Raw genomic sequence first — 26055 nt, forward strand, 5'->3', positions numbered from 1 at the left:
AACAAAACAAAACAAAAACAAAAAGTTTGCATGAAAAGCAAGCACTCAGAAGGAAATAATAGCAGCAAAGTAGTATAAATGTCATGAGTCCACTCTGTCTCAAGTCATCGGTTATTAAAAATAACCTCCAACCAGCACGGGCAACTGCTGATAAACTGTCTCGTGTAGCACTGGCCCCAGCCTTTCACAAAGCTGATCTGAACAGTAAATCCGGTCCATGGTTGCTGCATGAACTCATGGTCGTTGGGTCTCTGCAAGCTGTACGCCTTCTCGTAGTCAAAAGCCTTGATGGAAAAACCTGGAAACACTTTGTGAACCAGCAACGTCCTGGAGTCGGGGTTGTCCAGTGTGGCCGACTTGATGAAGATGGGGTAACTGCTGCGGTTGTACACCCACACGCCGTCCACTTCCTTGGTGAGCTGGATGCCATAGCCGATCTTGCTGCGGACCTTCTGCACCAGTTGGCTTTTGTTGTCCGAGTTGAGCTGTCCGAGGCAGAAACCATTCCCCTGAGGTAGATCATAGAAGATATCCAGGGAGGGCTCTTGGACAGAGTACAGCCGACCCACACGCGTCTTCTCTTCCCAGTATGCCACCACGCACCAGTGTGACCGATCCCCCGGCTCCTGAAGAACTTGGGAATCTACAGAACAGGAGAAAAAAAGGAAGGAAAGGAGAAATTGAGCACCGGGGGGGTAATACGACCCAAAAGCGATGCAATGCTGGCAGGTCCTTGCTTCATCATGCTCTCCATGCACCCACCAACGCCCACAGCACATCCACCGTTTCCAAAAGCCATGGGTTAAGGCCGCTATTAAGACCATGTAAGTTGACCCAGGTTTGGGGGATTCCCGTGTCGCTTCAGCGCCTAGCTCTGGTTGGAGTTATGAGTCCTAAATCACCAGGTCCACCTTCAGACCCACCAGCAGCACCCGCGGCACAGCCATTCCTCACCCAAACCATCACTAGGACCACCTTCAGTGCCAACAGGAGAGACGAGATGCTCCAGCCAGCTGCATCCAGCAAGACCAAACACCCTAAAACCCCTTATTTGCACCCACCAGACGATGGATCCATTTCCATAAATACCTACTGTGCACAGACGCCAAAAAACAAGGAGGTGCTGCTAAGAAAAGCACATTGAAGGTCACCCCATGGGACCGGAGGGGACAAGGACTTGCCTGCTCTAGTTCATGGGGCTTTTCCCTGCCCGTAGGCAGACCCTGGGTGATGGAGAGGATGGAGATGTCGGATGAAGCCCCGACCCGCGGGAAGCGCTGTGAGACGGCGGCAGGGCGGGGACCAGAAATCTCAGGCTTGTGAACAAAAATAGCCTAAAAAAACTCCAGAAAATCCAGAAATTCATTCCCGTAGACCTTCTTTCAACTCCCTTGCCCATAGCTACCCCATGTGAGCAGTGAGGATACCACATAGGAGGAAAAAGCAGGGCGGGGGGGGGAAGCCATTGAAAAAAGCCCCTTTTCCTGACGGAAGATCCTTAGCAGCCCAGCACTGCTCAGCAGGTAATTCCTTCGAGCCTCGGTAGGCATGTTAAGACCTGGGAGCTATTCATCTCTATAATTGTATTTAAAAAAATAATAATATATTAAACAAAAAAAAAAAAAATCAAGCTGGGAATGCGAGTTAGTGAGCGCTACCGAAATAATCCCCTGCACCATGGGAGCACCTATGGGACTGGGGAAGGTGGGTGACCCAGCACCCCAAAGCTCTCCCTGCATCACCTTAGCAGCCCCCCAAACCGCCCCCCCCCCCAGCATGAACAACGGCAGCGGCACGCTGGCTGCCCTGTTTTCTATATTTTTTGCTATGAATAAGCCCGTTTCCCCAGCACAGGCGTTTTTCTCCCGTCTCCGAGTTGTGCTTCAAGCCCTGCACTGTGCTTTAAAAAAAAAAAAAAAAAAAAAAAAAGAAAGAAAAAAAACAGCCCAGCCACACACTTTTAATTTCCTCATTTCTATGCCAGCGAGGAAAATATTTCTCCAGTCGCTGGAGGCAGCTACTAAAAATGGGCCTGACTGCGTACACCCCAAAAGAGGGACCCTCGCTCCCGGGTGAAACCGGGGATGGGGGTGCTGGCGGCAGGGGGGTGGTCCCCGGGACAGCATCTGTCGAGGTGTGCCCCTGTTTGTCCTTCCACCTCCCCTTTTCGGTGCCTCCCAAGACTTTGTTGCGGATAACTTTATATCCTGCTGAAACCTGGCACCGCACGAGGGAACCGAGGGGGGGACGGGGGTGGGCGGTTTGGGTTACCTTCCCCCTAACCTAAATGGGGTGCCCCCCACCCAAGGGTGCACGCGGTGGGGCAAGAAACACCTTCAGGATGGCGTTTCCCTCACCCGCTCGGGAGACAGAGGAATTTGGGGGGGAGATGCCCAGGACATAGAGGAATCTGGGGCGGATGCTCCTGGATCCAGGGGGAGGATGCTCCTGGATCCGTCCCCATCTCAATCACCCCTCGCCCCCCTCCGCCGCATCCTCCCCGCCGACTGCCTGCCAGCGATGCTCAGAGCTTCTTGGGTTTTGTTTTACAGCAGTTGAGGGAATTTTGGAGCAACAGCCATTGAACCCCGCTGAAACTCCTATAGGTTTTTATTTATTTGAACATAAAAGCATCCCTTTCAGGAGGAAGCGGGGGGAAAAAAAAAACCTTTTCACCTGATATTTGTGCTTGCATTAGCGAAGACCACTTAACAAGTAGCTCATTGCCGCTTACAAAGAGTTATTTAATTGCCAGCGCACTAAAAAAAAAAAAATTCTAAAAAAAAAAAAAAAAAAAAAAGAAAACTGCCTTGGCTATGAATGAACAGACCTTTATGGAGGGCTGGAAGTTCATGAATGAATCCCACTAGGTTTTTCAATGACATGGGGTGACCAGACCTCAAGGACAAGTCTTAGGTAATCCGGGATATTTTTTTTTTTTTTTTTTAAGGAGCCAATGCCAGCACACAGTATAAATATGCCAGAGCCTCTTCCGTTTGCGGGATTCGGCTGTTGACTGGATGTCTAGTCAAAAAGCCATGAGAATATAAGGCTTGAGCTCGGATAAACAGGATCAGGCCTCCCTGCCAGCCACCGCCAAAGCCGCTTTTCACGGTTGTTGGGAGCCCGGCGGAGCCTCCCCGCTCCCACCCGCCTCCCTGATTCTGGCATCCGCCGGGAAAAGGGGTGGGAAAAGCCCGTGGCATCACTCAGGCGACGGAGGCAGGAGAGGAGGTTGCAGGAGAGGAGGAAAAAATGACACAGAGATGCTTCCTATGGGGATGGAGATGTTCTTCCCCAAAAGGCTTTTTTGGTGGCAATGACTACGGGTCTGGGCAAATGAAGCAAACAGGTGGATTTTGCCCCAAAATGCCCCACCAGGTTCATCTGGACCCACCATCCAACTCCCATCTCCGCCTGCTGCAAACCCACACAGAAACTCAGATCCCGGGAAATTTGCAGCCGCATCACCCGCAACGTATCCTCGTGTGCGACAGCCCAGAAACGGCTGAGAAATGCATTGGGATTCTTGTTTTGAGTTAAAAGCATCGTTTTTACGAGCTCCTCGGAGCAAACACATCCCTTTCTAAATGCCTGGAAAACTCCCAGCAAACTGGGAGCGTTCCCATATTCCAGCAAACAATGACAATGTTTAATACTATAAACATCCGCGCTATTATTTCGTTATTAAGCATCCCTCCATTTGCTGCTATCATTGGTTTATTATTATTTTCCATGGTTTGCATTACAGCCTGCCTAGGGGCTCCGTCAGGCTCCCCCCAGCGCATTGTGCAAGCTTATTGTGAAAAAAAAAAAAAAAAAAAAAATAACTGAAAATAAAGCGAGTCTGCCCTCAGGAATTTAGAGAATTAGTCGTATCAATCACCTATAGTTGGGTCTACAGAGAACAGCCATCCAAAGCAGAGCACATTTCTGCATGGAGGGGAGAAATCAAGGCAATAACTTGATATCCCAAAGTCTTTGGGGTAACATTTTTTGGAAATTTGGTGCAGATGATTCATCACCAGCGATGCCCCAGCACAACCACGTTATTAAATATCACATTCCCACCAGAAAACTGATTTTTTTTCCAGATGATTTACACCCTCCTGAATTTTCCTGAGGGGCTGCCCTGACTTTTACCGGCGCATCCCTCAATGAGGAAGGAGTGTCCTCCACAAACGCATCATCCCAGCTACTTCCCAACACACCAGCCAGCATGAGAGGCTCTGAGGTTTCCCACCACCTGCCTTGACCCTCGCGAACATCAAGTCCTGCCCAAAATTGCTCAATAAAAGGCCACAGCCAGGATTTCTCCAGCTTCGGGTGTGCACACGTTGCCTGTGGGCTCGGACATCATCCTGCTCCGGCAAGGGATGCTGCAGAAAATGCTACATCCATACAGAAATCCTGGAGGATGGGATACCAGAGCAATAACCCCCCAAAATTAAAAGCTGCTGAAACCAAGGAGGTCCAGATGAAGGTGAGTATGGGAGATTCACACCATGGAAACACCCAAATTTATCAGTAACGACCCCACACTTGGTTCTCCCAAGCTGCGGCAGGAAGACTCACATTGCACATCGCTTGGAAGCGGCAGAAAATTTCTGGTGTGGCTTTTCTCCTCGACACATGAACGCTTTTAAGATGATGAAACCATGTCATCTGCACTTTTTCTTTCCGAGCTCCGGCAGTTTTATTAGGAGTTTGGGAAGAAAAAGTTTTTTCATTCAGGAAGAACCGAAACATTTCAGCAAAACTGAATTTAAAAAAAAAAAAACAAAACCCAACAAAACCAACGCAGCTCCTGGCCGGCTTTCGGATCGCAGCTTTGTCCCGGTGCCAAGTTCATGAACGTAGAGGGGAGGTGGGCTGGGGATCTTTTGTTTTGCTTTGTTTTGTTTTGACATAGCTAAAGGTTTTCCTGTAATCAACCGACCTCTAAAGAAAACAGCAAGTTTAGCACACACTGGGCTATCTCACCCGCCGGGACTACTCCCATCTGATCAAGTCAAGAGCTATCTAAATTGTCACCGATATCTGCGATAACAACAACTCGTCCCTGAAAATGGGAATACAACTGCATTCCTGATTAGGTTTTTAAATGCCTGTAATTGCATCTTTCCTCCATGATATCAGGATTAGACACAGATTACATTACCCAACTGTAGAAATGTTTCAAACTACATATTTATATTTCTTTTTTTATATATAGAGAGAGAGAGATAGATTTTTTTTTTTAAGAGCAGCTTTGACCCAAAGCATCTTCTCATGCTCTTCCAAAACTTCTCACCATCACACCCCCTCCTCTCCCTGATTCCTCTGTGATCCCTGGGGCTGGATTTCCCACCAAACATCAACCCTGACGCAATACTCACCATGGCATCATCTACCCTGAACTGCTAACAAAAGTCCCCTCATTTTCCTAGAATCATTGAATCATCGAACGGTTTGGGTTGGAAGGGAGCTTTAAAGGTCATCTAGTCCAAGCCCCCTGCCATGAGCAGGGACATCTTCCACTAGATCAGGTTGCTCAGGTTTTGTGGTACCTTCACCTGGGCCACTTACGGAGGTGACACTGCACGCACAACCAGTAACACGAATGGGTAAAGGCAACTGATAAATTCATGTAGATGTCCACCAAGAAATCATAGCACCAAAAGGAGATTGGTCTTACGGACCTCTCCTAGAAGGACCAGGACCCAGACATGAGCTCCTGGGGCAGCAAGGAGACCTGGGGGGGTGGTGAGATCCCTTGCTGGCTTCCCAGGAGGCAGCTTTCTGCTGGAAAACGAGCGACGTGGGCCCCGCCGATGAGCAAATGAACCTATGGTCCTTCCTCCTTCATCCGTCAGCACGCGCAGAGGGCATCTGTGCTTAAAAAAAAAATGGGCTGGACTGGTGTCAGCACAACGTGTCGTCTGGCTGGGGCCAAGGCTGAGACCAAGCTCAGCACGTCTCGCGCCCGGTAATCTCTCTTGGCTGACCTTATGTGGCATTTGCGAGCCTGGGGCAGAGCCATGCCCCCCATCTTCTCCTGCTCGTCGAGACGGAGGAGATGGAGACGCAAACCCCGGAGCTTTTTATGGGCTTTTGCGTGCTCTTCTTGAGGGTCTTGAGGGCAGCTTGGGGCACTCCAGTTGCAGTTTTGCCCCTTGTATTACTGGCAAGTGCTGTTTTTGCAGGATCTCAAGAGAAACACACCCCTGAACTCTTACTCGAGAAGTGAACAGGCATTACATCAAGGTGAGGAGAACACCGAGCATGACGTGCAACCACACAGCTCATCAAAGCAAAGAAAAACGGGCACCAAAAAGGGAAATTTTACTTCCTTTCTAGTCTCCCGGGTAATTTACAGGCTACTTGGGCGGGGGAACAAACAAAAAAAAACCCCAAGAAAAATCCTTCAGAGCCAGATTTCCAGGTATGCTTTGCAAAAGCAAAGAAAAAAAATCCAAATTAAAGGATATGTCCTGCTGCAGAAAAGGGTCTTTGTGCCTTTAACGGAGTTTGCGGGCAGCCTGGAGACACCACCCACAGCAATGTTTGCCCCAAACCTTTTATATCTCCCTGCACACAAGGGCTAGACAGCTTCAGCTTCCTCACACCCCCCCCCCCCCCCCCCCCCCGCTTTTGATGGCTGGGCTGATTTCTGAAAGGCTAATTTAGAGGACGGTGATGTGTTAAGCTCCTGTTGTTTGCAGAGAAAATAAACCCTCACCTACTGCAGGGATGCCACCGCCCAAGGTGGCCCGTGGGGTCCCTCCACCGTGCCAACACAAGAGCCCCCAAAGAGCTGGGACAGTCAGTCACGTCAACACATACTTAGGGAGCCCTTAATCTGTGGATTATTGACACGATAGACCATAACATCTCTTTAGGAGCCATTACAGCCCATCATGTCAGTAGGTACTTACGGAGTCCTTAATCCGCGGATTGACAGGCTAGACCATAAATTTGTGTCTATGTCTAATTAGGCAGCTCTTATTACTCAACATATACAGTAGTCATGCAGGGTAAAGAGCCTTAAGATTATTGCTTTAATTTATTAACAAGTTGTCCACCCAATCACTTAAATGGCTCCTTGCTCCTAGCAACGTAAGTCAACCTTGCATGAAAATCAAAGTCCACCTGAGTTTCCCCCCCAAGACTTCAGCGTGCTGAAGTTTTCTAAGGGCTGGTATCCAGAAGCCAAGATGTTGCCAACAGATCTGAAACCCTGCGAGTCTTGGGGACACGGAGGATAAAATTTGGCAGAAGCCATCAGGGCAAAGAGTCTGGGATTTCCCGATATTTGTAACTAGGGCTTTGGTTCAGACTCATGGTAGCAGCGACCTACAAGCTTGGGAGTGCTCTGCTCTGTCCCCTGGTGACCCAGCCAAAAATTTCCATCACCTTCACCATGGCTGGGAAACCCTCTTGTGAAATCAGGACAAAAACGAGGTTGGGTTAGACGGTGGGTAGAGATGACTGATCCCTGAGGACATCCCCTAAAGTTCCCACCCCAACCTGGTGGCACCTTGAGTCAACCTTCCCCCAACCTGGAACCCAGCCCTGAACTTTGAGGGTTAATTCAGGGATGGGACTCAAAAACAAGAAAACAAATTGAGAAAGGGTCCCTGCAACCATGTTGGTGCAGACCTACAAAGCCTCAAGAGCGGGCACCAGTACAGCAAACGTCATGGCTGGCCCAGGAGGGATGTCCAATCTTGAAAAATACAGGGTGATCAATATATATGTGTGAAGGAAGCCCGGCTCCTCGATGTCCCTTGCATCAAAGGACAGCAAAGAAAGAACCAAAGTGAAACTGCTGAGTTCATGGAGTCCACCAAACCAGAAATTTGATTCATAAACATCCTATTAGTCACTGCTACTGTCTAATTACAGTGATTAATCAATTACCACGGCTAAAAATGACTCGAGAAGAGAAGAACCTTTTTTTGTGCCCACTTTCTTTAAAAGCCAAGCAAGGCTGCAGCTACAAGGGGTGTGTGGGGGGGGAAATACGCAGGCACACACCAAAAATGCCTGTCTGCCTGTCTCCAGCGGTTAGAGAGGAGCCAGCTGACTCCAGTTTCCTCCGTACCAGGCTTCAGGCCTCATCAGCCATGCAAATTATAGAGTACCGTGCTGTCTGAAGGCCGAATTTCGACTCAGCTCAGAGAAAAGCCTTAGAGGAAGGGTGGGGATGAAGAAGCCAGCCAAATCCATTCATAATATTTACAGTAAATGGGCCTCTTTGCTGTTGTTTAGTATACAGTCAGTCTAATTATTTTTGAAGTTTTAATTTAAAGAACCTTCTTTATCTGCCTCTCCTTCTACACTCCTCAAAGGTGTGGGAAAACTTTTCCCTTGTTTCAAAAAAGCAGTAGGACGGGAATCCCTTCCCCAAGCTCCAACCCGGCAGTTGGGTGGGACGAAGGGATGCTTCAAGAGGGGAGACCCTTCCAGAGGGGTGCTGCCAACATCCGTGGGGTTTTTAAGACCCCCGGGTCACCCAGACAGGCACGAGGGCATGCAGGTCCACATGGAAAACCCCCAGAAATCCTATTTTTGCTGCATGTGTCCCCGTTGCTGTTCTCCTGTGCTGGTGGGGATGTCCTGGGAGGACTTGCTGGCTCAGGAGGTGTTGCAGGATGCTCCACAGCCCCCTGCACCCTCCGACCTCCTTCCCTGCCTTGATAGCAACCCGGAATAATCGCATTTTAATGACAATCATCCAAGAGGCTCCTCTGGAGAACACGGGAAGCCCAAGCCAGCGTTCACGAGATGCTGCCGCACGACCACCAAGCGACTCAGGGTTGGTACCAGCCCCAGCTCCTGCAGACGAGCAAACACCTCCGTGCTTCATCCTCAGCAGCTACCGAGACACACCTCTTCTCCACCCACACCCAACCCAGATCTCAACCAGGAACCTTCTGAGAAGGAGAAACCAGCACACAAAGGGCTCCTGACTTACAACGACGCAAATCAGACCTGAAGATGGGCTTGCCAAAATATCTCTCCCGGCTTGGGTTGCGCTGGAGGCTCCCGTGACAGCGTTCTGCCCATCACCTTCCCGGCGCGGGGATAAACCACTGACGCGGATGTCGAAGCCACCAGAGGCCACTGGGCCATGCCAGCCCCGGGTTCACAGCCCCCCCCCGCCTCAACGCAGCCACTGAGCTCGGTTTTAGAGGATGAAGACCTTAAAATGCTTTTGCAATTAAAAATAAAGCTCCGCTGTTGCAAGGAGGGGGAAGGTCGCCTGGTACCCGGCGATGCCCCGGGGAGGGCACGGATACGGCCCCCAGGAAAGCCGCAGCTCTCCACTGACAACATGTAGCTATGTGGGTTACACGTTAAAAACCTTGTAAAGACCTTAATAAAACCTGAAGCAGAGCAGTCTAGGATTTCCAAACGGATACCTAATACACAGATGTGTGTTAGGATTTTTTTTTTTCCCCCCTAACTGCATTCCATGCACACACACGGCATCGCTGCCGCTCTTATTTCAATACCCAAAAAAAAGCCTCTCCCCGCAGCACACCGACCTAGAATTCTACCCAATGACTGAAAACAGACGTAAATGTGTGTTGTTCCCCCCCCCCCCAAAAAAAGACCACCTCCCCCAGCTCCCTTTCCCAGAGCAGCATCCCTCGCAGGGACGTAAACCCATGGAAAAAGCAGGGTTGGAACAAAAGTCCTTTTCACGCTCATCGTGCCCCACTCCGTAACAATTATGAAAACTGTTTAGCTGGGCTGGCATTTGGAGCATTTACTGCATTCCTGCCAATAAATTCCAGTCCCGGATCCGATGGAAAAGGCTCCCCCCCTTTTCCCCTCCCTCCCTTGCCTTCATTCCTCCTGGCTTTCTTTACAACCTAATACCCTGTCGACGCGGGGCCAGGGCCTACTTAGGGGGAAAAAAAAACACCCAGCGCCAGACTGGAGACAGCATGCAGACTGAAAAAGTTAATCATTACTTCTGTCTGCCTTCATAATCTAATCACGCCTATTCCTAAGAGCAGGCGGCAAAGCACGCTCGTGTACAGGCAGGGTCGCCGCCCAGGGACGGACGGACCGACGGACGGACAGCATCAGCCCCTACCTGGGTAGGGGGCAAGCAAGGGATGGACGGACGGACGGCATTTGGCTGGAGTTCACAAGCCTGGCCACGCACACACCCCTCCCCTCGCCTCTCACTTTGCTCTGGATTAATAACGCTTAGCAATTACAGAGAATATTACATTCATTAAGTAATTAACCCTCCCGGCACTCCGGCGGAGTTGGCACCCCCCTTTCGCAGACGGAGGCCGGCAGAGGTTTGCCCCGGGCTATAGAACGGGGCAGGTCGGCAGCACCCAGATTAAAAAAAAAAAAAAAAAAACCCAAACCAAAAAGCTCCTTGTGCTCATCCCACCCCGCTTTCGGTGGCAGCGGCAGAGCCGTGTTCCAGGCGGGGACGGTGCCGCAGCCGGGGTGGCATCACCGAGACCCAGCAGCATCCTTCCATGGGGGCAAAGCCCACGGGATTTGGGCATCACCGAGACCCAGCAGCATCCTTCCATGGGGGCAAAGCCCACGGGATTTGGGCATCACCGAGACCCAGCAGCATCCTTCCGTGGGGGCAAAGCCCAGGGGATGTGGGGCTCGGCACTGCCGCTCAGCAAACCCAGCACCATGCTGGCTGCTCCAGAAAATAACCTTGGTGCAACATCTCAGGTGTGTCAAGGCTTCGTGCTCTTGACACTCGGGATACATTTTCCATGCTCGGCTGTGACAAAGAACAGGAAAACTACGAGCCTCTGCGTACGAAGATTTATGGGTTTGTTCCTTATAATGAGCTAAAAAGTCTCAGCCCAGCTTCCAAAGAAAATGAATTCATCAGTTCAAACGCAGTGATGTAACTTCAGGCTCCCAACTCCTTTTCCAAATAAAACTCCTGTTATTTGATTCCTGCTCGAAGGATGATTTTATGAGGTTATTTACTCCGTCCGCTCTGCCCGGGAAGGTGCCGCCGGAGCCCAGCCGCGGGGTCACCGGCAGCCATCCCACGTGGGCGAGCAGCACCCCATCTCACAGTTTAATTTCTCAACTATTTTGCTATTTTCCCTGCTTTTCTACTCAAAACCTCACCTTGGACACCGATGCGCAAAGAGACACGCAACCCCTCCAGTATTATTTTGCACCACCCGCCTTGGAGGGAGCTCCCCCTCGGTGGCGATGCCCGGCAACTTTTAGCATCCATAAATTCAACCCATCGGTTTCCATCACTGAAAATCACCGGATCCAGAGCCAACTTCACCGGTTGTAAAAGCGAAGGATGTTTGAACTTTCACCACCTTCCCAACACCTGAGTTTCTCCAATGCAAAGCCAGCTCTTACTGATGCAGTTTTGGCGGCTCTACAAACAAGATCTATTCAACCTATATATATTATTATTATACATTATATATATATTATATATAATTATATTCTATATTCATGCTATAATATATTGAATACATTCAACCTATATATATATGCAATTCTATATATAGAATATATTCCTTATATATTGAATATATCCTATATATTATATATATACATATATTCAATATACTAAATATTTTCTATATTTAATTTTGTTGAGTATATAACCATCCATAGCCTCGCTTATTATGTACACATATAGGTACGTATTTGCAACAAGGCTTAGCAGCCCGAGCGGTTCTGAGTTATTCATTTAACGGAGAAATCTGCCTTTCCACCTGCTCAGGTGTTAAGGGAAAAGCCAGGAAAGCCCACGGGAGGCAGGACGTCACCCCAAAGACGGCTCGCCAAAACCCAGCGCCCCACTGGGCATCTTACTTCATCCCCGAGGGAGGATGAGGAAGGACCGCAGAGCCGGGTACCCGCCATCGCACGTGGAGGAGCATCACCGAAAGCATCGTCGGGGACCTCCTGCAACCACCCCGCCGGCATCTTACTTCATCCCTGAGGGAGGATGAGGAAGGACCGCAGAGCCGGGTACCCGCCATCGCACATGGAGGAGCATCACCGAAAGCATCACCGCGACCTCCTGCAACCACCCCACGGTGCTTCGGTGTTGCCGGCATAACCCAACCGGGGAGCTGAAGCCGGGAGGTTTTTTATGCAGCGAGGTTAAAAGGGTAGAGAAGGGCTGAGCCAGCTCTTACAGGGTTTTTTTTTTTTTCCCCTTGCAAGTTAAAACCAAGATAATGACACTGGGTGGGGACCAATTTGAAGGGCTGAGCAGCCAAACCAAAATTAGTCTCCTGGCCAAGAGCTTCCTAGGCCTCACAGTTTGGGGAAGGAAGCTGAGAAAAGGCACGAAAAAAAAAAAAAAAGATTCCTCGGGAAGCTCGAGCGTCGCGCTCAAGCAAAGGTGACCCTGCTAGTCAAATATTTTTTGACATAATAAAAATAAAATCAAGTACTGGAGCAGCCTCCCTCGGAAAAGCGGGGCCCATGGCATGGGGTTTTTTTCTCCTTTTTTCTCCTTTTCTTTCTCCTCCTCCCCCGGCACTTTCTTTCCTTTCACTAATAACTATGTTTTCTTGTATTTTTTTTTTTTCTTGGCTCTTTCCTCATAAAAGACTGATGTAATTTCCTGTCTTGTCCCAATGTTTCCTGTTAATTAACAGGGTGAAAGTTATCATCATGTATTTAAATGGCTACCCAAAAGAGGGGAGGGGAAAAAACCAAGGGGAAAATAAAAAAGAAAATAAAAAAGAAAGGGGAGAGAAGGGCTGTCTGTTAGCAAACACCACGTCACATCCCCAACAGCACAAAACCCGCTGGGAAAAGCTTTTTGGACCCAACGACTTGAGCCCATCAGCAAAGACCCCCCAAGGGTGGCTCCCGCAGCAGGCCGGTGCACAGGGGATGCGAGCCCCCACCCTTCCCTGGATGGGGATGGAAAATCCCTGCAATGCTTGCCCAGAAAAGCTCTTTCCTTGCATTAAAAAAGTGAAATAAAAGAGAAAGAGGAAAAAGAAGAGAAAGAGGAGAAAGAGGAGAAAGAAGAGAAAGAAGAGAAAGAAGAGAAAGAAGAGAAAGAAGAGAAAGAAGAGAAGAGAAAGGAGAGGAGAGGAGAGAAATAGAAAAGACAAGAAAAGAAATTTAAAAAGAAAATAAATTAAACTGCAGAGAAAGTGGCAGTTGGCAACACCCAAGACGCTGCTTTTCTTAAGAGAAGTTAAAAAATAAAACAAAACCAAGGGGCTAATCCAAAGCCAGCGGGTGGAAATCCTGCGAGACGCCGAGCTCCTTCCCTTCCCCGACCTCAGCCCCGCGCAGGATCAGGCCGCTCGCTTCTCCGTGCCCTCCCGTTCCTCAACAGCAGCCGTGACGCAGCCGGTACCCCGGCGGCACCGGAGCCAAGCCGGCGGCCTCGGCACGCCGACGGGGGGTGAAAACAAAGCAATTTAGGCAAAAAGCGAGGGTGGTTAGAACAGAGACCGTGCCTCAGCGGTTAATAATATCTCAGTGCTGAAAATAAACTGGAAAGGAAGCTCCTTTGTGACAGTAGGCAGGCGGCCAGGCTGCGGCGTGGGTCATTCAAGCCGGCCGGGGACGGCGGTGGGGCTGGCACCCACCCGCGCCAGGCCCCGGCCAGCACCCGCCGCCCAGCCCCATCACCCTCCTAAAGCACCCGGTCAGGGGCTGGAGGGGCTCCATACACCCCGTTTTTTCCCTGTGCACCCTAAAATGGGGTGCACCCCGTTTTAACCCAGCATCGAGGTTTTACGGTCTTGGCCCGCTGCGGTTAGAAATAGGCATCCCCCCCCCATGCCGGCGGCAGGGAAATGCATGTGGTTAATGTTACTGGTTCCTCTAGTGTAAGTGATACCCGCTGGCAGACAGCGGGGATGGAAACGATGCAGCCCGCATCCCTGCCAGCCCGGGGCTGCTCCTCTACGAGTGTTTTTGTCCCCACAAGTTTTAAATGTCCCCAACGATCAAGTTGCCGGCGCTCATCGGGACATCTTTTGCGAGCAGAGCGTGGTTTGAATTGACACGTAACTTCCAAAATTCACCTTTTTGTCCTCGTTCCTCCCTAAAAAGCGCCAGGGTGCGGGATAAAACCCGAGTGGTCCCCATCATGGTCGCCACCATGAAAGACTCGCTCGCGGTGGGGTCGTCTTCGGCATTTTATTGTCAGCTGCTCTCAAGGTACCGTTTGGTTGGGAAAATCTGTTGGTGTCCGGAAAAATGGATTTAATGGAGCTGTACAGGGATGGATTGAAACACCCAGCATTTAATGGGGGGGGAGCACCTCTGCCATCAGGTTTTTTTTTTAAAACCCATCCTAAAAGAGTATCCAGGAAAGGATCAAAAGGCTCTAGAGGACTTAAAATTAATTATTAAACGGGTCCTATTTGCTTGGGGGGATTTTCATTAGCTAAGAGACAGGAGCCGGGAGGAGGATGCCCCCAGCATCCCCACAACAGCACGGGGGCTATCCCGGCCGTGTCCCTGGGGGGGTCCCCCCAGGGTGAGATCCCCTTAAAAAAAAAACCAAAAAAAAAACCCACGGGGCCAAAGGAGCCGGAGCGGGCAGCCAAGCCAAGAGCCCCGGGGTCGGTGCCAAGCGCCGGCTCCCTCCTCCCCGCCGGCCACGGTCAGATGATGTGCGAGGCAAGCCGGGAGGCTCCTAGTCTGGCAGGCAGCCTGCTTTGCTCCAGAGGCTCCAGTGCTGTCATCTTGGCGTTAACCCCTGATAACCTTGTCCTTTCCAGGACTGGGACAGTGTTTTTTAGGTAAGCGGGGCTGGGGGGGGTGGGGAGGCAGGCCGTGTCTCCAACGAGGCTGGGAAGGAAAGGGTGCAACACCCTGCGATGCTCAAAGCAAATAAAAAAATATTAAAAGGACGTACGCTCAAAAATAAACCAAGAATAAGTGACTCTAAAAAAAAAAAAAAAATTCCCAAGCAATTGTTTATCCCTGGGACAAATATACAATCCTAGTTCCACAGGAAGATGTCTCAATTTCAGATTATAATAGGATGCCAATTTGTAAATAAAGGCTTTTCACAGGAGGTTATAAACTCTGTACGAGAGGGAGGTGGAAGGAGGGGGGAATGGGAGAACACAGGCAGGACTCTGCAGGAGAAACCGCGCGGGATCCTGTTTACATGGTGGGGGGGGGACGCGATGGGGAGCCGCTTCGGGGGGCGAATAGCTCCGGATTTGAACAAGGTGCTTCTTCCTCGGCGAGCAGATACCAGCGGGGATCAGAGGCATAGTGAAACATTCCCGGCCTGCTCACGATTTCAGAATGAAGTGTCACTCAGCCAAGCGGTCCCTTAAACCAGACGAGGTCCCACCGCTGAGAGAGTCGGGGCAGGGAGCGATGCTGATGCTTCTCCAACCTCCAGAGGTCTTCTCCCGACTTTTCGGCGCAGAGGAGTCAGGAGGGAGAAACTGAGGCCACACTTGCTCCAGAAGAGCCTTGCGGGTCTCCCAGCCTCAAGCCTTGCAGAGCCTTGGTCCAGCGCCCACCAAGCACCATCACTCAACATCCACTGGCTCCAGGAGACCCTGGGGTGGTTCCAGAGTCAGGGCAAGTCAACACGATTGGGCTGAAATCTGAGTAAACTCTCAGGTTTGGTATTTTATGAATAACCCCTATAAATAAAAAAGCAGCGGAGGTGACGAGGACACAAGTCAGCTCATCTTGCTTTCCCTCTGTGATGGCCAGCTCTGGGCTTCTTGGAAAGCTTCGCTTTGCCAGCAAATCCAGCACCATTCACCTGTCCTGCAGGAGAGCCACCTTCTCGCCCACCACGGGCACCACAACCTTCCATCAGCCAAGAGCCACCAGTCCCACACCACACACAGGTCAAGTGGGAGACGTCCAGGGCTGGGTGGAGATCATCCCATGGAGAGCCAGCACCAACACCATCAAGCACCATCAGCTCACTTCTACCCTCAGAGCAGAGCTCCTCCGTGGGTCGTACGGGAATTTGGCTCCCACCGACTGGATGCCACTGGACCACGGGCCGGCTACCTCCAGGCTCTCCAAGCATGGCTTTGCTTGTTTGAAAGAAGAGTCACAACCAAACACATCTGCTGAAAACGAGTCAGCTCAAAATACAGGAAAAACCACCCTCTGTCTCCTATTTACAGAAATTATTTTTATCTCCAATGGGCTATTTTTGCTCTCTTCTTTAACCACGTCGAGGATACAAAGGATCTGGACTGGTAATACCTGAGCACAACCATCTCGGTGGGAGACACTGTGAGCGAGGAGTCCTGACCTACCCACAGAGTGACCACCGCTAAAAATAAAGATCTAAGAAAATAAATAAAGGCGAGAAAATGGAAGCGAGAGCCAGCGCCTCGGGGGGAGTGAGGGGTGCATCAGCCGGAGAACGGGATGGCTGGGGAAGAGACAGCAGAGGTGGGATGAGAAGAGGACACCAGCACGGCGTGAAGGACTACCCGATACTGCATTCCTGGGCCAGGAAGGAGAACAGAAAGCAGAGGGAGGGAAAGAGCGGCTCAGATCGGTTATCGGAAGGGGGAAACACTCCCCGTACATCCCCCCCGGCTGTGCCACTCCCCCTCCCACATCCTCCAGTGCCTCTGGTATCCATCAATGAAACTGCCTTCAGCCTCCAGAAGGAGATTACAACCCCGGTGGTGGCCGGACCTGAGACTCCTCATCATCAAAGGATCCTCATGGAGAGCTGCAAGGGCGCTTGCTTCGATCATCTTTTTAATGCTCCTCTTGCCATCATCCTCTCCAACCTCCCCCCCATGCGGTCTCCCTGCCAGAGGAGCTGTGAACCCCAGGCTGGCCCCATTCCCAAATTCTCGGTGTCGAGAGCAATCTGCCTCATTAAATCCTGCCCTTCCAGCTTCCAGACGTTAGGGCAGGTCTACTGACTTTGAATACCGCTACTACACCAGCATCACTGCCCATCGCTGGTGGCCAAAGCCTACAGTGCGAGGTGGCCAAAGCAACCTGCCCACGATGCTACAGGAACCCACCCACCACCATTCACCCCCGATGTCTTCCTCAGCCTCCTGCTCCAGCTTCCAAATCTACCAAAATTGGGGTTTTTTTGCTTTTCTTAAAGCCGTCCTTTCATCAAGGAACCACAAATCGAGCGTGTACAGCCCTGGTCTGGAGGGGATGAGGGATGCTGGATTCTCCACCCGGCATCACCGATGCCCATCTGCCCAAAACTTAGATAAGACCAAGCCGAAGCGCTCCCCGTGTACCCCGCCAATAACTCATTAAAGCCCTCTTCAAATACGCTCTTCTGCTAACTAAAATACGCAGGGGAGGGGGGTAGAAAAAAGAAGGAGAAAGTGAGCTTTGGAGGATTGCTGCAAAGTGCGTTTATTTTCCTTTCTCGACTGGGTCCCTCCAGTTGGGAATTTTCAGCGCTGCACTTCTGCGCGCGGAAGGGAGATGCCAGTAAATCAGAGCAAATTCAAAACAAATGCTCTTTCATGTGGAGGCATTCGGCTTTGTTTCAGGGCTTGGGTAGCTAACCGTATCCCTTCATGAGTCAACTCTCCTATCAGCTCCTCATTAAACTAAATGGCTACAATTACATTTGGGGAGGAAAAAAGAGCGGTTAATGATTGTAAAAGGTTCTGTTTCCAGGCTGGGGGTGGGGGGGGAAGCCTTTGATAAGGAAGACCAAGGAAAAAAAAAAAAATCCAATCCAATGAAATAATAAAAATATAATAAAATAAGTTAAAAAAATGCATTTTCAGGGGGAAACGTGCTTTCTTTTGGGGAGGAGGCTCTACTAAGGAGCTGGGGCTCCCCTTCCCGCAGCCCTTTGGGAGGCACCGGGAACGAGCCGTGTTATTTCCTGCAGCCCAAGCCCCCACCTCCTGCCTTCCCTTCGGGAGCAGAGCAGCCAGACGAGATGTTATCAATAGGCTGAACCTTACAGAAAGCCCCCTTTTAAAAGCGAGTACTTCCTCTGCTTATTTCATGTGGTATCCTGTGGAACTGAACTCTCTCCTCCCCTCCACAACGGGTGTATTTCAGGAGGAAAAAGGAAAAAAAAAAAAAAAAAAAAGATCTAACAACATCCTTATTGTGTTGTTTTGCTTCTTGTCTTTTTTCTTTTTACAGTCTCTTTTTTTCTTCCCTAAAGCTATAGGCTCCAATAGCACAAAAATAAAGAAAAACCCAAAAGACTTCTGCATTAAAAAAAAAACAAACCAAAACCAGCGACAAGTTTCTCTGTTCCCTCTCCCCCTCCGTTTGATTAATTCTCATTAGGGCCTTTGAACAAACAATATGCTCCCCTCTCAAATAACAGACAGGGTATATATTACACCCAAAGAAAAACAAACAAGGCTCACTTAAAGACATCCACACCAAACGCAATTCCTGGAGAGAGGCAGGGGCAGATGCACGCGCGCGTGCGGCCGCCGCCAACCTATTTCTGAAATTCCAGTTTCAGGGCGATGAATAAATCATAAATCAGGGAGACGTCCCCACAAAGGGAAGCACCTTCAAACATCGGCGAGTACATGCAGGTACATGGTTGCAGACAGTTTAATCCTGGTAGAGACAGAGCCCAGCCACAGACTTGGCTGGTCCGGGGTAGGAGACGAGGTGCTGGAGACATCACACCTTGGAAGAGGTGTTGGGAGTTGGACTAGATGACCTTTAAAGGTCCCTTCCAACCCAAACCATTCTAGGATTCTATGAAAAGCCCAAGAGGGGTGGGGAAACCACCCTCCGAACCCCCATCCCGTAATGGCACCTGGAGGCTGAGGGAGATGGCAAACGGCAAAACGAGGGAAATCATAGAACACCTCAAGTTGGAAGGGACCCAGAAGGATCATTGAGCCCAACTCCCTCTGCAATGTCCTCTGCAAAAAACGGGGTCAGCTTTCCTCCCTGGGCACCATGAGCCTCACGCATCAGATGTGGGATGCTGGTTACCCTACCAGGAGCAAAGCCCAAGCACAGCTCTCATCCCAGAGACAAGAGGTGCCGCCACCACCGCCAAGTCAAGGAGAGCTTGACACCGAATCCTTCCGCAAGGCATGACCGCACCTGCTCCGATAATCCATGCATCCGAACGAACGGGTGGCCAACACCGCTTAGCCTTCCCCAACACGCCTCTTCCTGCCTCGCTCCGAAAATTAATGGAGCGTAAGGCTGGAATTCAAAGGAAATACGGGCTTTCGGGGATGGAGAACCTCGCCTGGGATTTCAACACATCCTCTGCATGAGAGGTACACGGCTGCTACTGAAACGAAACCTAATTCCCCCTTCGAGCATGCCTTTCTCAACGACGCGCATCCCCAAAACTCCCCAGCATCATGTCGCCTTCCGTCGGGACCCTCGGTCAACGCAACCCGCGGCCAAAATCCAGGGCAACAAGAGGTATCTTACCTGAAAGCCCCCCAGGGGCTAGACAATTAGTTCCCCCTGTTTCAGTGGAGGAAGGCACAGAGTCTGGACAATCTGCTGGAGCAGAGGAAAAGAAAAAAAAAAAAAAAATCAGTATATAGGCGGTTCTTCGCAGGCTCCCAGCATCGCCGCAAGCAGTACACACATTCCAAAGGGTTTAGCAGGAAGCGATTACTAATTGTCCGCGCAGAGACGGCAGTTCATCAAGAAGCATCCACCCTAACTCGTCGCCTCAATCAAGGCTGCGCGCTGCGCTTCATCACCAGCCAACACTGATTATAGACCGGCAAAAATTACAGACTGGCTGCCACCTCTCCGGCCAAGTCACTGGGTAATGAGATCAAGGTTGTCGTCGTTCTGATGTAAGCGAGCTCCCAAAAATGCTTAAATCGTAGCTTTACGCACTCAATTTAGTCAACACCTGTAACTCACCGAAATGGGAACCGAAAGGGAAATGTCTCATCGCTGCCCTTTTGCGGCAAACGGTCTACGTTGGCGTTCCCCCGCTCAATTTTTGTCACCGCCAGCTGCTGGCAGATCTTACACCCCGCTGTCACCTCCTGGGACAGGTGGGCAACTGGATCTACTCCTCCATGCACCACCGAAGGGCAAGGGCAAGGTAAGATCGGCCGCCCCATTAGACATTTCTCCTGATGCATGGAGGTGTCTGAGGTCAAGGTTTGGACCCTTCCATCCCAAGCCTGCTCCTCCAGGTGACAACAGCCAGAAGCCAACACCGATCCCCTGGTCCTACAGGCAAACTCCAGCTTTTCAGTCACTACCATGGGGGAGACAAGCTCAAGGACAAGTCTGAGAAGATCCGTGAAGTTCACGCAACCTTCTGGTCCTCAGCAGGTTCTCGGGGACTTTGGGTTTCATCACATTTGGGCTCCCTAATGACATCATTTTGCTCATGGCTGTATCACAGTGCAAGGGCCACCACTAGGAGAGCCGAGTTAATTTTCTCCCTACTGATAAAAGTCATTTTTCCAGATTTCATCCCTGAAATCCCAGTGAAAAAGAAATTCCTGTCTGCATAACCTCATTTTATCAGAGTAAAGTAGCAGCCCTAACAGGAATATACAGTTTAACAGGATATACTTAATCAAACCAAAAACAATAGGGGAGGCAGGAAATGGACTTACTTGTGAAATACTGTATACGATACACTCTCTAAATGCCTTGTAGTGCTTTCTATGCTTTAAAGAAATACGTTTTTTTTTCCTTTTTTTAACCCTTTCTAATCCAGTCAGAAGATTCCCCACGCCCTTCCCCTGAGATGTCTTCAACTGCTTGGGCTACAGATGCTTTCTGAACACAGGCTGGACCACCCTGCCCTGTGCTGGGCTCCATCTGCCCCCGGTTACAGCTCCCTGATGAGTCCCTGCGGGATAAAGGACATCATTTGCCCTTTCCATGTTGTCTTGCCCTAGGGATCATACATGACCAGGTCCTCTGCTAGCACATCGGACAGGATGGCAGGAGAGAAGCCTATCCCAACTTAAAATGCATAACCCTAGCAATGGGGTGATGTGCTTTCAGGACTTCTTTACAGCTGACAGCTCCATTCCCGCGTCCCATCGTCCAACAGCCAGTTCCCTTCATCAATTAATTACCCTCTGAAGACTCTTCAGAGGACACAGAGCTGATGCACCCTCACTCCAGACCAAGCATGATGGTCAGGTGTGGGCTAAGCCCAAAAGCAGGACCCTCCTGGGCTCTCTGCCCTACACATGGCTGGTTTCATCCTTGCATTCCTCCCATCACCCACAGATCTGCCAAGGGCTCCTCCTAGGAGGGGGTACTCAGGCTTGTTTTATTTTCAGCACCAGAGAGGTCGTAGGATCAGAGGTAGGATCAAGCCAACTGCATGTGAATCTCCTCCCAAAACTGCCTTCCCGCAATATAAAACCATCACAGAGACATACAATTATTCCTGGTGGCCACCAGCCCAATCTTACAAGGTGCCGGATAGTTCCTGGAAGCTGCCAAACCTCCAACTCCCCTGAAAGTCGATGCCACAGGAGGGCATTCGGCTCTGCAGCGACATCTCAGTGGGCTTCCTGCACTCTCATACTCCAGCACCACCATCACCAGCTGCCCAGGAGCACGCTGGACACAACCACTTGCAGCCCCTTGTCCCACTCAATGATGGGTCAAAATATCTGCTTGAATTATTTGGGGGCACCACCATTCATCTCGCTTCCAACACAGCCGCGAGTGGCAGCTCCTGCAGGGATACTGGGGATGCTGAGCGCCCACACGCCACCAGGATTGCAGAGCGAGCCTGGCCCCGTGCAAGCCACCGTCACCCATCCCTGCAACCGTCCCGTGTAAGGAAGAGGGAAAGTCCACTCCTTGATGAATGAGCAAGCCAGCCTGGACCTACAGCCTTCCCGCGGGTAACCCGGCTGCCAAGGGCAGATCTTTCCACTCTACGGCAAGTAGAGGAACACCAGATCTATCTTATCAACACACAGACTGACGGGACATTTCACTGCCTGCAGCAGACCCCCCCAGCTCCCTGTCCCTCCCTGCCTTCCTCCAGCTAGCGACACAGCCTGTCCCAACCTCCATCACCTCCAAAAAAAAAATGTAATCCCCTCTTTAAACTAAAAGAGGGGAGATTCAGACTAGATAGAAGGAAGAAATTCTTTACGCTGAGGGTGGTGAAACGCTGGCACAGGTTGCCCAGAGAGGTGGTAGATGCCCCATCCCTGGCAACATTCCAGGCCAGGTTGGACGGGGCTCTGAGCAACCTGATCTAGTGGAAGATGTCCCTGCTCATGGCAGGGGGGTTGGACTAGATGCCCTTTAAAGGTCCCTTCCAACCCAAACCATTTGATGCTTCTACGATCATGGGCACTGGCGACCGCTGCCAGAGCCCATGCTGGTCCAGGTATTCCTGTCTGTCTGTCCATATGAAGCACTTCCAAGACATAGCACTAAATGCTTAAATATTTTTATTACCACTATTGCGCTTGATGGAAAAGCAGAAGTTTCCTGCTGGATCCATGTTCCCAGCTCCATTGGCAGATGCAGCTGCCCAAGTCTAAATGGAGGGACCGTTCCCACCCAAGGTCCCAGGGGAGAAGATGGCTCACATGCATCAGCCAGGTAGAAGGCTTCACACCTTCCCATCGTCATCTCCTGTCCCTTTTCCATCTAGCCAGCCCGTGGCGAGCAATCCTCAACATCCAGCTGGGAAACTGCCGCAGGAGATGGCACCGATGCTGGGACGGGAAACCCTCGGTCCCTCCGCAGAGGAAACGCCGAGAAACCCTGAGCTTGCAAAACCCACCTGCAACAACAGACTTCCAGGCTCCGCTTGTGCCTGTCGCGGCCCCGTCAGTCAGAGTTCAGCTGCCAAATGGATTTTTCTTTTAAAAAGGAAAAAAAAGGAGGACTTTTTGGTGAGTAACCCAGTTGTTTCTGCGTTTCCGATGGGCAGCGTTAATCACTTCCTATTGGCCGATAGGAATAACTTTTCCTTTCGAAATGGCACATTCATGTTCTGCGGCTTTTCTGTTTACACACATTTTGCTACCTTATGTCAACACTTGCTAATGAATAAATATATCACTCGGCTAACTGAAAATGAGGTCCTGGCAGAGGCAGATTGGATGTTTAAACCCTGCTAATAGATTTATCCTAACATCTTCACAGGAAACCAAAGGCAAGCTTTAACCCTTCTCTCCTGCAGCTCCGAACCCCTTCGCATCCCACGCCGGGATCATCGCTGGGTAGAAAGACAGGCAATAAAGGCAGAAATAGAAACTTTTGGGGGAGCATTCCCCAGCAGGGACGCAGGCGAAATGATGCCAATCTATCTCACCCAAACCCACAAAACTCTGCGACCCAGCAGACTCTCAGAGTCTATTATGGAACAACCCTTCTGCATCCCAGCACGTGCTCGGGATGTTGAACCTACTCCCGACAGTCCTCTTTCATTCATGAGCCTTTATCTCCTGTTTTTTCACGCTGAGGCAAAATATTTCTTGCTTTGCAACCCAACTGTTTGTTAAACAGCTTTGCTTATTTCCACAAGGCGTAACAAGACTTATTAGTCTGTCTCAGAGTTCGCAGAGGGGAAAAACAACAGTCCAGCCTCCGAGGGAGTAGTGAGTGGGATGGGACCCCACAACGGTACCCCATGTGTCCGAAGCAACCTCAAGTTTGGGGTTTCTTTTAGTCCTGAGAAACTGAAGAGCAGCAGTTTTACAGAAACTGCTCTTTTGGCCCCCAAAAAAAAAAAAAAAATGACCTGATACTGGTCTTCAGAGATACATCTATCTTTGCCTCCCTGCCACCACCCTGCCCTTCTTGCCTGCTGTGACCAAGGGACACGACTACAGAGACCACCGTGCTCCAGCCACCACTCCAGAGCCACTAATCCTCGGGGAACCAGGAGCCGCTCCTCCCCGAGCACCCCCCGTTTCCGATTCTCCCCACCTCTCCTCCTTCTTCCAGCCCGATTTATCTCACACCCGGCGAGCTCGCTGCCAACCAAGAGTTTATGCAGACAACCGCAAAAGAGCTGGTGCCAGCCTCAAATGGGCTTCTCCCCTGGCACCCTGACATTCAATTACAAGCAACAGGCATGCAGAGCAGTGCTTAAAAAAAAAAAAAAAAAAGGAAAAAAAACCCCAAACTTTTCAACCCCCTTTCCTAATTTTTTCAACCTGACAAGGCGGGATGAGGCTCCTTTATAAAACACAGAAAGACTTCTACCAACTCCATTTGTCAAGGCTCACTGGGATTCCCAGCCATCAAGGAGATGCTAACCCGAGCTGTGCTGGATCCCAACCTAAATCCCTACAAATTCACCCAGGGGTGCAGGAGCACTGCCATTTACAACTGGAGCCCATGGTTTTCCGGCTTTCCAAGTGACTTGAGCGGCGAAGGCCTGTGCTGCATTGCAATCCCTCCTAAAGTTTCCTGCCAGAGTTTTAAAATCCTACTTTGTGCAGAGGGTGTCTTAGATAAAACTGTATGTTAATTCTTCAAGGGGTATCAGAAGGCACAGAAGCACGCAAGCAGCCCAAAAGCGAAATGCATCCCGGCATGACAAAGGCAGGAGACGTTTCCCCTGAGAAAGGGGCTCTTTTCCCTTTTTTATCTGCAGCCTGCATTGAAAAAGTCCACTTACCAGTTGGTTTGAGAAAATCCATTGGATATCTGGAGTAGGGTGGAGGGGGAGACTCTGGAATTAGAAAAGTACAGAGAAAATAAAGGCAGAGCCATGAGAAAGAAAAAAAAAAGAAAAAGAAAAAAGATAGGAACTTATGATAACAGTGGCATTCTTTTAGCAAAACTGTTTGTCTTAGCTCTGGGGGTTGGAGGCAGGGCAGCGAGGCGGTGATTGCCTTGATATTTAGCTGTCAGATAAACAAAAGGGGCCGTCTGGCGCCAGTCTCCCTGCTATCTGCCGCTCGGGCTGTCTGATCGGGGCCTCCTTGGCTCGGCGGAGCCGCGGCAGCGCCGGGGCCGGCCGGCCGCGCCAGGCGGCCCCTAATCCCCGGCACCGCGCGGGGACGGCGGGGAGGCAGCGCCGCCCGCCGCGCCGGGGCCCCCGGGAGGCGGGGGAGGGGTGTCTCACCCCTCCCCTAAATAAAAAAAAATATATATATATACATAAAACACAGCAATGAAAAGTTGTGGGTTTTTTTCTGTTTGTTTGTTGGTTCCCCCCCCCCCCCCCCCCCCCCCCCCCCCCGGTAAAAAGTTTAGTGGGCAGGGAGCCGAGCGGGGCTGCAGCCCCGCCATCCCCGTCCCCATCCCGGCCGCCCCCCCGCCCCCCCCCCCCCCCCCGCAACCTCCCGCCGCCTACCTAGCTCGCAGAGCCGGCTGAGGTGGTGCGGGTTGCAGCAGACGAGCTCGGGGTGAGCCTTGCCGTAGGATTCACAGCAACATAACCGCTTCACTTCGGAGCAGTGGCGGAGGTCGGGCCAGCGGAACACCTTGCAGAGCAGCACCGGCAGCGGGTACCAGTGCTGGCCCAACCGTGAGTCGGCCTTGGCGGGCAGCAGCAGGCAGGGGTCCGCGCCCCGCCGCGGGACTCCACGGCGTGCAGCAAGCCCTCCAGCTGCCGCTCCTTCAACCGCTTCAGCACGGCGTGGGTCAGCGCCTTCAGTTCCGCCTCCGCGCCCGCGGACGCCCGGCCGCCGCGGCCCGCCTTGCCCGGGCAGCACCCGCGCCCCCCGCCGCAGACATGCGCCCGGGCCTCGGCCGCCGCCGCCGCGCCGGGTTCGCCCGCCGCCGCCTCCTCCTCCTCCTCGCCGCCGGGCGCACGGCTCCGCCAAAGCCGCCGAACGAGCACCGAGCGTTTGGTCCTGAACATGCGGGACGAGAGGAGGGGCCCCCGGCTACAAAACGGGCATGTCGTCCGCCGCGCATGAAGGGCCGGGAGCCGAGACGCGGCGGCGGCGGCGGGCAGCGGCAGGCGGCGGGCGGCGGGGGGAAGGCGGCGGCGGCGGCGGCGGGGCCGAGGCGGGCTGTGGCATGCGCCAGTCTCCGCGCTGGGGGCCGCGGGTCCCGCCGCCTCCCGCGGGGGGCTGCGCCGGCCCGCGCCTCTGCCCGCTGCGAAAACAAACAAAAAAAAATTTAAAAAAAATAAAAAATAAAAATTAAAAAAAAAATTAAAGGGGGAGGGAAAAAAAAGGGGGGGGG

The 26055-nt window shown here is 51.4% G+C and overlaps 1 protein-coding gene across 1 annotated transcript; it reads right to left on the reverse strand.

Annotated features, from left to right (window-relative positions):
- Positions 1-25743, reverse strand: SMAD7 (SMAD family member 7). Its single transcript, XM_050913184.1, is given in 5 exon segments — positions 1-643; positions 19369-19443; positions 24536-24589; positions 25217-25426; positions 25429-25743. Coding segments are annotated over 5 exon segments (1176 nt in total). The 5' UTR covers positions 25727-25743; the 3' UTR covers positions 1-104.
- Between the last annotated feature and the right edge of the window lie 312 nt (positions 25744-26055).

This window comes from Gymnogyps californianus, chromosome Z (assembly GCF_018139145.2).
Source record: "Gymnogyps californianus isolate 813 chromosome Z, ASM1813914v2, whole genome shotgun sequence".
Taxonomy (NCBI): Eukaryota; Metazoa; Chordata; class Aves; order Accipitriformes; family Cathartidae; genus Gymnogyps; species Gymnogyps californianus.